Source organism: Netta rufina (genome assembly GCF_964035555.1).
Source record: "Netta rufina genome assembly, chromosome: Z".
Lineage (NCBI taxonomy): Eukaryota > Metazoa > Chordata > Aves > Anseriformes > Anatidae > Netta > Netta rufina.
In genome coordinates this window covers 33515689-33531636 of record NC_140126.1, presented here as the reverse complement: position 1 = coordinate 33531636, position 15948 = coordinate 33515689, and the positions used below count along the sequence as shown (strand labels likewise).

The 15948-nt window shown below is 37.7% G+C and overlaps 1 protein-coding gene across 1 annotated transcript in view; it reads left to right on the top strand.

Moving 5' to 3' along the window:
• Window positions 1–15948, top strand: part of PCSK5 (proprotein convertase subtilisin/kexin type 5) — a gene marked incomplete at both ends in the record, with an annotated part of 228492 nt that overhangs the window by 146951 nt on the left and 65593 nt on the right. Inside the window, 2 exons of the mRNA XM_084305562.1 lie at window positions 6711–6847; window positions 14499–14642. Of these exons, the coding sequence (XP_084161688.1) occupies window positions 6711–6847; window positions 14499–14642 (281 nt within the window). The remainder of the gene's footprint in view (window positions 1–6710; window positions 6848–14498; window positions 14643–15948) is intronic.

Below are 15948 nucleotides of genomic sequence, written 5' to 3'. Positions count from 1 at the left end.
CCATTTTGCAAAAATGAATTATTAATGACTTGTACTGTCACACCAGAAATTCCTTTCCCATGCAAGATTCAGATGTATACTGACTTGTCAGTCACATATGGATGAAACAAACTCACAGCTCTGGGGTAATAATATTAAGGAATAAAGGCGTTTTGAAAACTCTAGGTCTGAAATACATGGAGACTTCAAAAAAACCTTTCTTATGGTGAAGTGGAAGGGTTGTTATTTGCTAACATAAGAATGCATTTAATTTTGAGACATTTGATTATTAAAGTATTTATCACGAGGACATCAGAATAGACAAGTACAGGTAGCATGCAGAGATGCCATGGCAGAAGGCAGTCTGGTGGGTTTTATTCTATAGGCAAAGGTCCCAGAGGCTGCTGTACATTGCTACTACCTGACTGAGACGCTTTTCTCAGACGTACAAGACCTTTTAATGCACATGTACATGATTAATAGCAGCAATACCAGCTGTTTTTACTGAACCCAGGAAAAACCTCATTGCTTTACCATTACTCATCTGGGTTTAATTTGAAACAGTTTGCTGGTAAAATGTCTTAAAGTGCAAAAGGTATATTTTACATATGTGCACTTCTTCTGCACCAATTCTGGGAGAAGAGTCATTGAGTAGTTTCTGGTGCATTGACGAGCAGGTCCCTCGAGGCAATATCTGGCTTTTTTTTCCTGCATATTTTATACTTAATGTTGGCATCCCCTGAAATGACTTCAGTAAGAAAACTTGTTAGTCAGAGACGATGTGGATTCCTTCGCAGGCATTTGGTGGATTACACTGTCACTGGCTTGAGCCTCATGTGCATTCTTCAAAAACTGCATTACAGGGAACATCTGCTTTGTTGTTTGGAAAGTACTAAACATGATTACATTGGATGTACTGCAACAGAGCAAAATACAGGCTTGGAAAGTGCTGGCTGCTGTGAGGATGAGGCTACAGTTAAGTCCAAAGGGGAACAGTATCCCCTTTCTGAAAACAATTGGCCATTGGATTTGGCAGCATTGTTTTCTGAGTGTTTTTGAGACATGCTAAGATCAGTACAAACAGACACTCAGTACAAGGGGCCATGAAGGAGAAGCTAAATACAAAAAGTGCAGAAGAAGCAAACTTGGGGCTCATTTGTCTCCCAGTGAAGTTTCGGTTTGTTTAATTCCTGCCCTTTAAATTTAAAGCAGCTGTTGCCATTCAAACTGCGTAACTGAAATTTTTTAGCCACGTGGTGGCAACTTTCCAGGCCACTAGCTTCCTATGCTTATATGGCACTGACATTAATAATACCTCTGTTCAACAACAAAGGGAAGTATTTTCATGACCATCTTTTTCCTATAATGAAACTTAGATAATCAGTAAATTTTAATAATACCCCTCTCTGCAGAAATCTCTTAGATCAAAAGTGAAGTATTCTTGTCTAATCTTGCTTGCTAGATCACTCCATAAAAAATCTTGGTGAACAGAAGTAGCGGAAACCTTTCTTTATAGGAGGACGTTTTGATTTCTGGACCAGCCCATCTTATATCTTACATCTGAAGTTTACACATTATACCCTAATAACAAAAACATTTTATGTATTCAAATATGAAGAAAAGGGTAGGGTCAACCTTCATACTGAGTCTTACTGTTAGAGTAACTGAAAATGACATGCTGGTGATATTAAATCCAGGATGAGCAATCAATAATCCTGTCCTTTGTACAATGTCTACAGGGTGAAGCAGTTCTCAGAAAACTGTCTTGCAACTCTTACACACTATATTTTACTTCATTCAGGTTGTCTACGTCTTTTATCTTAGTTTAGTTTTGATTTGATATCCTACTACCTTTCTACCACCCGTTCTTCGAACTTCTGCAATTGCAACATCAATTCATCTGAAAAAATATTAGAATGCTTCTTCTGTTATACCCTGTCAGTGTTAGCATTATATAGGTTAAAGAGCTCTGGGAATACTAGAGACCCAACACCAATATTTTATTTAAAAAAAAATAAAGCTTCTTTTTGTACCAAAGAGGAAAATTACTGTTGGTTTGTCCACCTCTGCAAGAACAAGTAATGGGGTTAAATGTGCAAAGCAGTACATGAATGCATCTAAGTAACACTATCCTCTGTGTAAGTCTAAAATCCATCCTGGAACATGCTCAAATATAATCGTGGAAGAAAAATTAAGTGCAAATATATCTGAGATTTAGAATGGCACTTGCCTTTCTTTCAGACTGAGAGTAGTAAAGAATTAGTCAGAGGGTTCTGAAGATTAGGTATATATTAGCTTGTAGAATCTAGTATTTCTAGTTCAGTTATAGCAGAAAATTGGGATCCATAATTAAAATTTTGAAATAACTTTCTGTAGTAGAAGTGGAATTGGACAAATGAGTGAGCACATACTTAGGATCCAGATAAATGCCTTACCTTTTGAGTTTTGTATTAAATGAAGAAGAGAAACAGTGTAAAATATACAAGAGAATGAATGCCTAGGGTTTGTGCATTTGCACCAGCTACTATGGTGAGAAAAAATGAATCTTCCTAGCTATACAAAAACTAGACCAACCTCAATCTTGCTATAATAGCACTTATTGCACTGAGTTTCACTTGGATAAATTGGATTGTGCGATGGAGAGTCAGTCTATACTGATGCCCTTACCCTAATCATTTATCCCTTTCAACCTACCTGACACATCAAGATAGGAAAAGTCCATATAAGGAACCAAGTTCACTCAAGCTCTTGAATTAGCATTCCTGCTCACTATTTAGAGTGAGGTTTCTGAAGATTTATGTACTAATAGGAAAGCACACACAGCTTTTTAGAAGACATCTATAAGCATCAGGTACACAACTGTATGGCTAGTACAGCCATGACAGAGCACTTCATGATATGTGCAGTCCCTGGGGACAAGCTCTCCATAATTAAAGATGATGGCTGCTGTTCTCTCCAGCATCTCAGATGGCAGACATCATACCCTGTTGCTGATACTACTCTTTTACAAACAAGTTCTTCATGACAGCTCAGACAGAGAACTCCATTGCTTCAAAAAAATTAACTGCAATAACAAAACTTGAAGTGTAAATTTAAGTAAAAAATGCATATGTTTTAAATAAATCTTTTGATCTGTTATCCAGAAGTTTTAAGTGAGCATCCCCAACATATGTAGGTGAGAAAGCTTCTGAGGTGCCTGTGTGCCCTCTGACCATTTCTTTTTTATTTTCCTGAATAATTAAATTCAGGTGGGCAGTACTACCTGACTGGCTTTGGTTAAGTCAGTTTGAGCTGTCTGCAGTTCTTCAGGGGTTATATCTCCCAGGGGACAGGTGGTTGAACCACGTGGAGAAGAGCTGTTTCAAGGAGAATAGCTGACCAAAGCCTTTGCAGGTGCACAGCTCAGGAATATGCTCTGTACATTTTTCAAGATACTAACTCACTTTAAATGTTGTGGCCAATTAGACCAGTAGGCAAGGACCGTTGCCTGTCAGGCTGCCAATTTAGTAGGCTGGAGCCCATCATAAACACAGGCTGCTGTTACAGAGAAGAAAATAGCTTTGTTTTGCCAGCTACTCCACTGTTTGCAACCCCAGCCATCAGCCAGTGCAGGGTATATGTCTCCTGGCTCTCCTTCTGGTAAGTTGAATATGCATAGCATGGCTGTCAGTCACCATCTGCAGCTGTACATCCTGGGATCAGAAGAAGATCTAGATAATAAAAAGAGACTCTTCTATACATTTTCTACTTTCTATGCATTTGGGAGATTAGAGATTCTTTGCTAAGTAACTGAAACGCTTTTTTTTTTTTTTTTTTTTTTATGCTAATAGGCTTGAGAGACTAGCTGTGTGTTCCTGATTGTGGAATCTCCTAAAAGTGGCTAATTGTCCCCCATTATGTCTAACATTTAATTACAGATGAATATTTCTGGTTGAAGTTATATTCTTAAGCAGAAAGGTTATGCAATTTCTAGGCTGAGCTTGTGGTAGTGGAAGAGTCCAAGACTCTTAAATTTATTTTAAGGAAACAAGTATTTTACTCTACACTCTGTAAAATATACGTTCTCACATAGACCTACTCATAGTGTGTAATGAGTATGTCAAAAAATTCCTCAGAGGCAAGAGTCATTATCTTTAAATGCAATGCTATTTACCATATGCAGTAGCCCAAAATTAGTTTCTCTGGATATAAACAGTCATGTAATCACAACCACACTAACTTGAATGTGCTCTAGTGAGAAAGGTCACCTGGGCACAACATATCTGTTCTGTCGTGGTTATGTTAACAATTAAGTTATGAAGAATCAAATGCTGTCACCCAGTTTGGTCCTTAAAAGCATGTTTGTTACATACATGTGTGGATATTGCAGACATATATAAGCATGGTGATAAAAATTATTGGATTATTCCAAGTGTCCTGATTAACTAAAATTCTTAATCTACAATAACCAGGAATAGATAAATAACAATTAATCAAACGATGTACTAAAAATTTACTAGTCCATAAGAAGCTATGTATACATGTAAGTGTGTCCTTACTATGAATTCTGACTTGGCATCAATCTGACAAATAACAGTTAAAATCAATTACCCATCTGGATTGGCTCCAGGCTCCTTAAAAGATGTTATTCAATATGTATTTCTTTTTGAATAAGAAAAAATAAACCTGAACTTTTTTTTTAATTATTTAAATCATTTTATCATTTAACGCAACTGAAAGGAAAATTCAGGATCTTTTATTTGAGAGTTTAGTGCATAAGCAGAGCAACACAAAAATACTTGAATCATTGCGTTTACACAACTTGCACTTGCAGATAGCCTCAGAATCACTACCTTTCTACGTTGTTATCTATTCTTTTGATCTGTCTGTAGCTTATTGACTCATTTACAGACTTATTTTTAGAAATAAAACTCATACATTAAAAGTTTAAACCTTCATAAAATTCAAATCTTCCCCAAAAAAAAGTTTAGGGAAGTATTCTTTCCAAAATCTAGTCCACTGACTATGAAATAATATTACTGTTTTTCCCTGTTTCCATGTATGGAGATGTGAAAGCTTACAGTTTCAGCCATAGCATATTTTAGGTAGAAATGTTTTTTATACATTAGATGAAGTCATAAGGTATTTTTGTCTCTTTCTCTCTGAATGACTTAAAAGAGTGATGCAATCTGATAGCATTTTAAAATATTAAAAGTTGGCATACAGACAACTTTAAACACAAAATACTATGGGAAGTATTGAACTAATTACAGTAAAAAGTGTTTCTATATGTTTGAATGGAAGTTAAATGAATATAGAATTTACAGTATAATTGTGCAGTACTTACACAATGCTATATATACATATACATATATATATTGAAGTGAGCAGTGGAAATTTGTCCTCGTGCTTTTGACAGACCAAAGTTTTCAGCTAGAAGCAAAGTATTTTATTCATATCCCGTCCGAATGCTTTTACAAGAGCTTGATGCATACAATGCTACAAAAGTATTTTACTTTCCCAATGTTTGTCTGCTGAACTTCACAGCCTTCTAGAACAACTAAAGTTTGAAAATTGCTAAGAAAATAACAATAAAGAAACAACTGAGTGTAAAATATCCTATTATATTCATAGTCTAATGCTAGGTATTTCTGTATCCTATGGAAAAGGTTTTAAATCCCCTGTATTTTCTACCATAGATATCATTTTAAATGAGAAATATTTAAACATTTCTGTCAGCAGCGAAATTTCCACGTTTTAAGGCCATGGTAAAATAGTGACAACTGAATATGCATAAATATATATGCATATACATATATATTTATTTCAAAGGTGAGCTGTGACATTTTAATAAATGCAACAGCTTTGATTATAGCTCCCATCAATAGCTTTGGGGTACCAAGCAGACATACTGTGAGCACTGAATAAAAGTGTAAATTCTCTTGTCTTTCCAAAGCTCTAGTAATAAATTCCAGTTTTAGGCAATAAAATGGCTGCCCAGTCCTCCTTCTCCTTCCCCCTCCAGATCAGTATAACATAGCAGTTTCTGAACTGGGCCCCTGTATTAGGAAGTATTGTAATCCAGGCCTGAGCTCCAACCCAAGACCTAAGTAATTAAAACATAACCATGTTTTTACATGAAACCATCAACTCTCAGTTTTACCCAAACTCCATCCTGTCAAGTGTTTGGTAATAGATTTGAGAGGTTTTGAGGTTTGAGTCCAATGTCTCCATTACGTTTGATTTCCTCACAAGCAGTTGCATGTATTGAATTGCTAATTTGTCTTGGTCACTCAATAGTTTTTATTTTTGTATTAGTTTTTATTTTTATATTTTTTATTGTTTTTAAATCCTTTATAAGTATTCCAAACCAATGCCAAAAATGAATGTTACAGAAATTTTGCAACTTATAAGTTGTTTATATTTATGTCATGCTGTTAAAGCAACGAATATGCACTTTTCCCAATAGATATGCACCCTATTAAATCACACTAGTGATTTTATTTTTTTTTTTGTAGTGAATTCTCCTTCCATTCTCTTTCATATTATCTCCTTACAGAATCTCCTCCACTGAAAAAATAAGGAAACTTTTGAATGTACTTAAACTATCTGTGAGAAAACCATCGTGTGTAACATTAAGTAAAGACACAGATAAATGAGTGGGCTAATTAGCATACAATTCAAGAATTTGCATATTGGGGCCTAGCACCACAAATAAAATGGTTCACTTAAAATAATATGATTTATTGTAGGCTATTTGATCATTCCATGGAAGGATTCAAAAACTGGGAGTTCATGACTACTCATTGCTGGAGTGAAAAAGCAGCAGGTGACTGGATCTTGGAAATCTGTGACACTCCATCTCAGCTGAGAAATTTCAAGACCCCAGGTATGACTGTAGTCTTTATTTGAGCTCAGTGAACTCAGAGGAATGTTTGCAGTTTCTAATACTGCCTCGACTGCTTTCCACCTTTTATTTACATCTGTAACATCTGACTATATAAAGACAAGTGTGAAAGCAGAGCTGTGAAGAGAATTATTCTTAATTTATTAGTGTACTCTTCATTTTTATGTTGCTGTTGTTTGCTACTTAAGACATGATTTTCTTATATTCTGAACTTTCTTCTAGTGTCCATAGAGAATTTCATCTTCCCAATGGTAAAATGCCTTCTTTTTTGCGTTCAGACATGTTGCCTCAAAGTATAAAAAGATAGTTTGAACATTTAGAGCTAGATCATACCAGCTATGAATTCTGCAAGCAGAGGATGACTCCTCTACCAGCTGAAATGTTACAAGAGTTAGTGTTTTAAAGAAAACCAAAACTCTACTAGTCACAGTTTTCAATTAAAAAAATAAAAATAAAAAAATAATAATAATAAAAAAAATGCATGAAATTGCAAGTATCACGTTTGAAAGAAGTTACAGTATTGTGTAGTGTGTTTTTTTAACACTACAGGCATTCTTATTTTAATTTCCACTGCACTGGTCAGTTTCATTCACATATTTCAGTAGAAGCACTTTGAAAGAAATAGAGATTAAGGGAAGAGCTTTCAAAGAGACCCAAGTGAGTAAATGATTATTTCTGTTTGCTGGTTTTGAGAGATGAGTATTTACTTCCATTTGCACCTACTGAAAATTTCAACCTTAAAACCATTCTGAAAGAGATATGTTATATGTAGACAAAAATTGCAGTGTTTATGCATGATACTGAGCATAGTTCTTTTAGAAACGCACATCAAAGTAGGTGGAAACCCTTTCATAAAAACAATCAAAGGGGAAATATAGCTTAAGCAAGTAATGTAGATTAAAGCATATGTTAGAGAGATAAATATGACTAATGTATTGGAATTTATTTCCCCTCAATCTACATTTACACTTATTCCAATTGGGCAGCATGTAAGAATGTAATCATATTGCACTGGAAGTGACAAATTCTGCTCTGAAGTATTATATATAGGACTACAATGACATGAGCAACAGAATTAGTTTATAATTCAGTGAACTACAAGGTACATTACATCTCAGCTATATAAACTCAAAAAGCATTCAGGATTTTCTAATAGATTTGCTAAAAATCAATTCTGAATTTTAGGACATATATGTTAACTTAAAGTACTTGAAGCCATGGAAAAATATTTTTGTATATACAAATAAAGAAACATTGACTAAAATGTGAACTGAAGTGCTTAAAAGCTCTTTAAAATAAGAAAGACTGGTGTGATGGGACACATACATACATATATTTGCCTTTTCTAAAAGAATGCTGATTGTGACGATTCTGCTTTGTCCAAAAAAATGCCCATTAATTTTTCTGCAACCAGAAAAGTAGATGGAATATACTTTCTTGGCTGAAGTTTGGTATGTTGAATTGCTCAGACTGAACTGAAGGCTATGTGCAGTTCAATTATTCAAGGTAAACATACCTCTCAGAGGAGTTAGCAGTGCTGGGAGGGCAGCTTGTTTAGGCTCTCCTGCAGCTTAGAAACTCAGTAGAACTATTTCCACTGTGACTTAGAGCAAGCCAGGGCACTGGTGGAATTATAATGTAGAAACATGATGTTGTCCAGTCTCCTTCCTATTCCAAGTGGAACATAGGCCAAACTTAACTGGGTTTGTACAGTTTTCTTTGTAAAAAAGTAAACCTTCTCATTTCAATATGATGACAAAATGGAAATGCTGATTTTCTACCTTTAAAAATTCTAACACAGATCATTCTCACCCAACTCCAGTTGAAATCAATGGAATTGAATGAGAATGTTGGTTCTTTGGTTCTGCTCTTCATTAACTGAATTGTATTCTGTTAAATAAAGCAGATAGATAGGCAATCTCTGCTTTTTAAAAAAGTCTCTCTGTTTATCTGGCCACCAAATCAAATTCTTTTATTGCCTAAATTGTCTGCATAATCTGAATTTTTCCAAGATGCTAAACCAGCAGTCATAACCCAATTTTTGTAAAACCTGGTATGTAATACAAGCCACATATGTCCCTACTGAATACGAGGATAATCAGTGTTATTTTCAAAATAGCTGAGCAGCAAACAACTTCTTATTAAAGTCTGTGATAACTGTAACATGGCCAGTATCATCTAAATGTCAGTTGTATACTCAAGAGGTTAACTTATAAGCCCATCATTTTGAAATTCCAATTGTCATCCTCTAGAGATCTGAAGGGAAATAACATTGTCAGTACTTCAATATTCACTGAATTTTATATGCACTGACCATTTCTCACCACGGCTTTACAGTGGTGAAAACTTCTTAGGAAAGTGGCATTAATCAAACAAGAAAATGCAAAGTTTCCTGTACACTAAAAGGGGTACTCATTAAAGGGGTATTTGGGAAAGTAGGTACAGACTACATAGAACAGAAATATACCAAGGTTACATAGAATCACAGAGTCACAGAACATTTGAGATGGGAAGGGACCTCTGGAGATACCTGGTCCAAGCACCCTGCCAGGGTCACACAGAGCACATTTCACATTGTGGGTTTTGACTGTCTCCAGAGAAGGAGACTCCACAGACTCTCTGGGCAACCTGTGCCAGTGCTCTGTCACCATCACCATCAGTAAAGAAGTGCGCCCTCATATTCAGATGGAACTTCTTGTATTTCAGTCTGTGCCTGTTGCCTCTTGTCTTGTCACCAGGCATTACTGAAGAGAGTCTAGGCTCATCTTCTTGACACCTTCCCTTCAGATATTTATACAGAAGATTCCCTCTCAGACTTCTCCAGGGTAAACAGGCCCAGCTCTCTCAGCCTCTCCTCATATGACAGATGCTCCAGTCCCTTCATCATCTTCATAGCCCTCTGCTGGACTCTCTGCAGTATGTCCAGTATGGCTCTGGGGAGTCCAGAACTGGACACAGCACTCTAAGAGACCCTCTACACAGGACTGAGTAGAGGGGCAGTATCACCTCCCTTGACTTGCTGGCAACACTCTTCCAAATGCACCCCAAGATACCATTGGCCTTCTTCATTGACCATGAGGGCCCATTACTGACTCACAGTCAGCCTGCTGTCCACAAGGACTCCCAGGTCCCTTTCTGCAGAGCTGCTCTCCAGCAGTTCAGCCCCCAGCCTGTGGTGGTGCTTGGGGTTATTCCTGCTGAGGTGCGGAACCGTGAACTTGCCTTTGTTGAACCTAATGAGGTTCCTCTTTGCCCAATTCTCTAGTCTGTCCAGGTCCCTCAAATGGCAGTACAGCCCAGCACAGTGTTTTTATTTTCAGTCTGTTTGAATTTGATAAAGGACAGCTATTACTCAGCTACTACATAATTTAAATGTAATTATTTACTGAGAAGAAAACAGACAAAAATCAATGATTTTGAACTCCATTTTGCACTTAGTATTCCTGAAGAAGTCAGGAACCTCTCTGGCTTGAAGGACAATTTAGGGTAGCTCTGTCCTGGGCTGCATTACGAACACTGACAGCAGATCAAGGGAGGTGATCCTCCCCCTCTACTCAGCCCTGGTGAGGCCTCACCTGGAGTATTGTGCCCAGTTCTGAGCTCCCCAGTCCAAGACAGACATGGAGCACCTGGATTGAATCCTGAGAAGTGCTACTAAAATGATTAAGGGACTGGAGCATCTCTCATATGAGGAATGGCTGAGGAAGCTGGGCCTGTTCATCCTGGAGAGAAGGCTTGGGCTGTCTGATCGACGTGGATAAGTTTCTGAAGGGAGAATGTCAAGAGGATGGGGCCAGACTCTCCTCAGTGGTGCCCAATAATAGGCTGAGAGGCAACAGGTACAAACTGAAACACAAGAAGATCCATCTGAATATGAGGAAAACTTTATTGCAAGGGTGACTGTGCACTGGAACAGGCTGTCCACAGGAGTCTCCTCCCCTGGAGATATTCAAAAGCTGTCTGGACACAATCCTGGGTAATGTACTTTGGGGGACCCTGCTAGAGCATGGAGGTTGGACTAAGTGATGTCCAGAGGTCCCTTCCAAACTCAACCATTTTGTGATTCTGTGATTCACCTTTTTGTGTGCCAGAATACAGTGGTTCATCCAACAAGCATAAAGGAGAGCCAAAGAGCAACGCATTTCAGCTATCAACCTCTTCTCTCTGCCCTGGTACACTCCCTGTACTGAAGCCTAGAAAAGAGGTAACACAAAACCATCCTGTGAGCTGTTCCTTTGGGCATTTTATAGCCCTTTTATGTCACCAGGACAGTCTAAAGAGACCAGCTATATTTCCAACCATACACTTCAAAGCCTGTTCCTGCACATCACATTCTATGAGAGTCATTGTATAGGTCTTACTGGTATATTGATTTCTATACTTTATATATATTCTTCTCAGTGGTACAGTGACTAATCATACGGGACTGATTTATTTTGCTCTGTGAGGAGTAAAGCCTAAAGATCCAACATGTGAAGAAAAGGGACAGTAAGGCCAGGGGATGTGGAGAAGGCATACTTTCCCAGCCAAGCATGGCGGAGCAAACTGATATGCTCAAGGAATTTTGCTGGAGAATTTATTCTTTACTTTATTTTGACCTCAATGTGAAATACTGCTTTAAACTGGTTAGATTTTTGCATGTATTTGTGTTTCACCAGATGCACGCTGGTTATGAGTTTGGATCGTGGTTCATTGAATATTCTTTACAATTTGTCACACAGCTTTCTAGATTTGTGCTTCTCTCATAATGAAAGTTGTCCAATAACATATTCAGAAAGTTTTGGAAGTGCCTGACATATTCACTGTGGATAAACTCAGATTTTTGGTCATGTTAGGGCTAGTCTCTGCAAGCAACAGAATGTGTAGTAAACAAATAGTGCTTAAACACAGTTTATGGTACCTCTAGTTTATCACCGTAGCCTGCAGTTTATCACATCGATATCACCATCATGCCTATTTCTTGTTTCTTTGTGTGCATGTGTTTGTTTAGCTATTGAAAGGTCTTATAATTAAGAGCTGCAGTTTTCCTGTAATCAAATTGAGAACAAAGAGCCAACATGTCATCATATCCCTGCATTGGCAAGGTAATGCCACATCTGTTACCTGTAAAGAAATGCAGGGTCCAGTTCATAAATGTAGTGCATGTGATTTCTGCATTTAATTCTGTAGAATTTATGGAGGAGGACATGTGCTTGCTGTGAAAAACTGTGATATACACTTTCTCCTGTGCATACAACATGGAACTCCTGTTACGTACTAAATACAAGCAGAGTAAGGTATTATTCTAGCCAAACTAAGTGATGGAAGCAGCCAAAAATGGGCAAAGAAAGATTTTGGCTTAAATGTGCACATTTTTTTATTCATTATAAAAGTTGTGTGTATGTATATGTAATTATTTGTTGAAATATTTTCATTGTGCAAATTATACCTGCCTGGAGGCAGACTTCATTTATTTGCTGGCAAGTCACATGGTTTTTTTCCTTCTTCATTTACTGAACTATTCTTAAAAGGCAGCTAATCTCTTGAGAGACCCTGTGTTATTCCCCCTTGCTGCTCTTTTGCATTAGGTGTATATTGACAGCTCCAATCTTTCCTGCAGATATGTTAATGCAAGCCCTTCCATATGTGTAAGTCCAGACACAACAATACGCTGTGCCTAAGAAGCGTCGGTGCCTGTGGTTATTTTTAGTGGGTACTTGCAAATATTTTCTTCTAGTACTCAGTATCTTTACCAGTGTTCTGGAAGAAATATAAAATCAACACTTAGAAACTTTAGTGATCATTGGAGAATAATAAGGACAAGGAGGAAAAGATTAGAGAAATGAAGCAAAACACACATTTTTTGATTGCATCCAATATATCGTGGTCAATATGCTGTGGGAGTGGGTTAAAACACCAAAAGGACAGAGACTATATGGAGAAGCTGTGTTTTTGAAAAGGCTGTAAAGATGACTGCATGTCCTGTTAAACATCAGGTCTCTATGTGAATCCCTTGCTAAAAAGAAAAATGCCTTTGAGAACACTGCTGAATCACTCTAAAGAACATTGAGAGGTACTCTGATGCCCATATGTCTAAACAGGTGGAAAATAGATGATTTGGGCATTTTTAATCTAGGGGAGACTAAATTGCTCCGTGGTTGTGAGCTACAACAGGGATAAGACAAACTGAAAATAAAGTGCATAGAGTTTGAAAGCCAGGGCAATTGTAGTTGGGCAGCAAGTGTAGTGGATTCTTCATCAGGTAATTTTTAAAATCGGGATTGAATTTCTCTTTAAAAGTAATGCTTTGCTTCGGCTACAAAAAAATTGGAAGTTACTCTGTGAAACAATTAAGTTATATACTCTTTACGACAGTTTCTTCTTAAAAAATAAGTATAGAACAGATAAGGTTTCATATGAAATGTAGAAATTTCTATCACATAAATATTAAATTGAGTTGGCAAGAGACAATCAGATAAAAGACATTGCCATCTTTCACCCCAATATAAACCACTTAAAAGAATTCAGTTCCTATCTGTCAGATAGCTGACATTCCTCAGTGAAAGGAAATTCTTCAGTGTAGAGAGATCTTGACAAATAAAAGAGTTCGGCAATCACCAACCACATGAAGTGACAGATTATGCACACGGGAAGGGGCAACCCTGGCTATACAGGCCAAGTACAGACCAGGGGATGAGAGGCTGGAAAGCAGCCCTGCAGAAAGGCATCTGGGGATTTGGGTCAACAGCAAGGTGACTATCAGTCATCAGTGCACCCTGGCAGACAAAAGAGTTGACCATATTCAGGGCTTCATCAAGCACAGCATTGCTAGTCAGTCGAGGAAAGAGACTGTCCTGCTCTAGTCCATGCCAGTGCAGTCTCACCTTGAGTACTGTGTGCAGTTTTGGGCACCGCAGTATAAGGATATAAAACAATCACAGAGCGTCCAAAGGACGGCTACAAAGATGGCTATGGGTCTGGAGGGCAAGACGTATGAGAAGCAGCTGAGGTCCCTTGGTTTGCTCAGCCCCGAGCAGAGCAGGCTGAGGGGAGGCCTCATGGCGGCCTGCAGCTCCCTCAGGAGGGGAGCGGAGGGGCAGGCACTGAGCTCTGCTCTCTGGGGACAGTGACAGGACCCAAGGGAACAGCATGGAGCTGGGACAGGGGAGGGTCAGGCTGGGGGTTAGGGAAAAGTCCTGCACCCAGGTCGGGCACTGGGACAGGCTCCCCAGGGCAGTGGTCACAGCACTGAGCCTACGGGTGTTCAAGAAGTGTTTGGACAACGCTCTCAGTCACAGGATTTAATTTTTAGGTACTCTCATGCGCAGCCAGGAGTTGGATTCAATGATCCTTGTAGGTTCCTTCCAACTCAGGAACTGTTGAGTTCAACCTGTGCAAACTTCAATTAGACTTACAAAAGAGGGGAATAAAAAAAAAAAAAAAAAAAAAAAAAAAAAAAAAAAAGTAAAACTGATTGAAGAAAGTATGCTTTATCAGTTTATACTGAAGCAGAGATTGCACTCTCTATATTAAACTAAGAAAACTGAAGCAAAATCTTCCATACCTACTCAGAGGTCATGTTCACAAGTGTTATGTTTTTTAAGATAGAGAAAATAAGAAATGGTTTCTAAAACTAGATTTTAAATACTTCTAGGCAAATTGAAAGAGTGGTCCTTGGTACTCTATGGAACATCCATCCAGCCATACTCACCAAGAAATGATTTTCCAAAAGTGGAAAGAGTGCGTTCCAGTCCAGTTGAAGATCCTACAGAAGATTATGGAACAGATGACTATTCAGGTGTGTATATTCATTCACTCTGTGCATTTACTGATACAAAACTATGCATATAAAAATATTTCTCTCATTGGATTTTGTATTGTTAATGTATGGCCAGACATTGCTAAGGCTCCTGGCTTGCTTACTCCGTAGGTGCTCTCTTCTATGTTATGTGTCTCTTAGTCTTTTTGCATTAGTTGAAGACTAGGTTCTGACCCCACAGCAGGGTCTGTGGCCTTTCACATCTGGGAAACAATTAGGTGGTACTGAAAGTTACCAGAAAATAAAAAAATAATAATAATAAAAATAGTGAAATAGAAACATAATCAATACATTGAGCCTTCCTTGGACTTTCTCTGACTAGAAAAATAAGGTTATATTTATATTTCATCTGCTTAGTTAGAAGTGCAATGGCAAAACTGCAGGATTTATGAGGATTTATGGTATTTATAAATGGAAAAATTAAAATACTGAGGCTAGAACATGATGCTGACAGCGTGTCTTTGCAAAAATAGGGCTTCATCCGGATTTTCTTCTCAGGGTATGGAAGTAGTGGGAGTTCAATGAATTGGTTTCTTAATTTAAGATCAGAACTATTTGTTTCATAATTTAAAATTATATATATATGCATTTCATCCATATACGTTTTATACAGTTTTATATTTTTAAGCCGCAGTTAACATGCTATGAAGAATGCACTGCTTTTCATATGAATATACATATGCATACGCACACAAATATATATGAAGTACATTATCTTCTACATCTACATGTGTTGTTTCTTGTTGATTCCCATAGAGGTTTTTCATTATTTTCATTAGACTTCAGTAGCCTTAAATTTTTGTTGCTGCAGAATAAGTTGCCAGTTTCCTACATGTAATCCAACAATGTCCTGAGCATTAAGTAGAAGCTTATGAATCTTGAGGAATCTTGAGTATAGTTCCTGCAAGCCAACAGCAGGACCATGTTCACTTTAGAAGTTTCATTGCACTCTTCTGCCCCAGCATGTCAGACACACAGTCCCTATTTTTGATTGAGAACTGCTGAACTCCTTGCTTTGGAAGGTGATGAAACACTACTATTTTTGCTGCAAAGTTCCCTAACTTCTTAGATTTTGTTGTATGAAGCAAACTGACTTCAGTCCTGGTCCCCTAGACATAGTCAGGAGTTGATGGTTATTTCCTCCTTTAGCTGGAAGGAACTATTTGAAAACTGTAAACACGAGTGTGGGTGAGATGGAGGACTGGTTAACAAGCATTAGCCAATGCTTTCCCAGCATGTAGCAGCACAGAACAAGATGAGTCTGCTTCATGGTTGCTGGTTCATT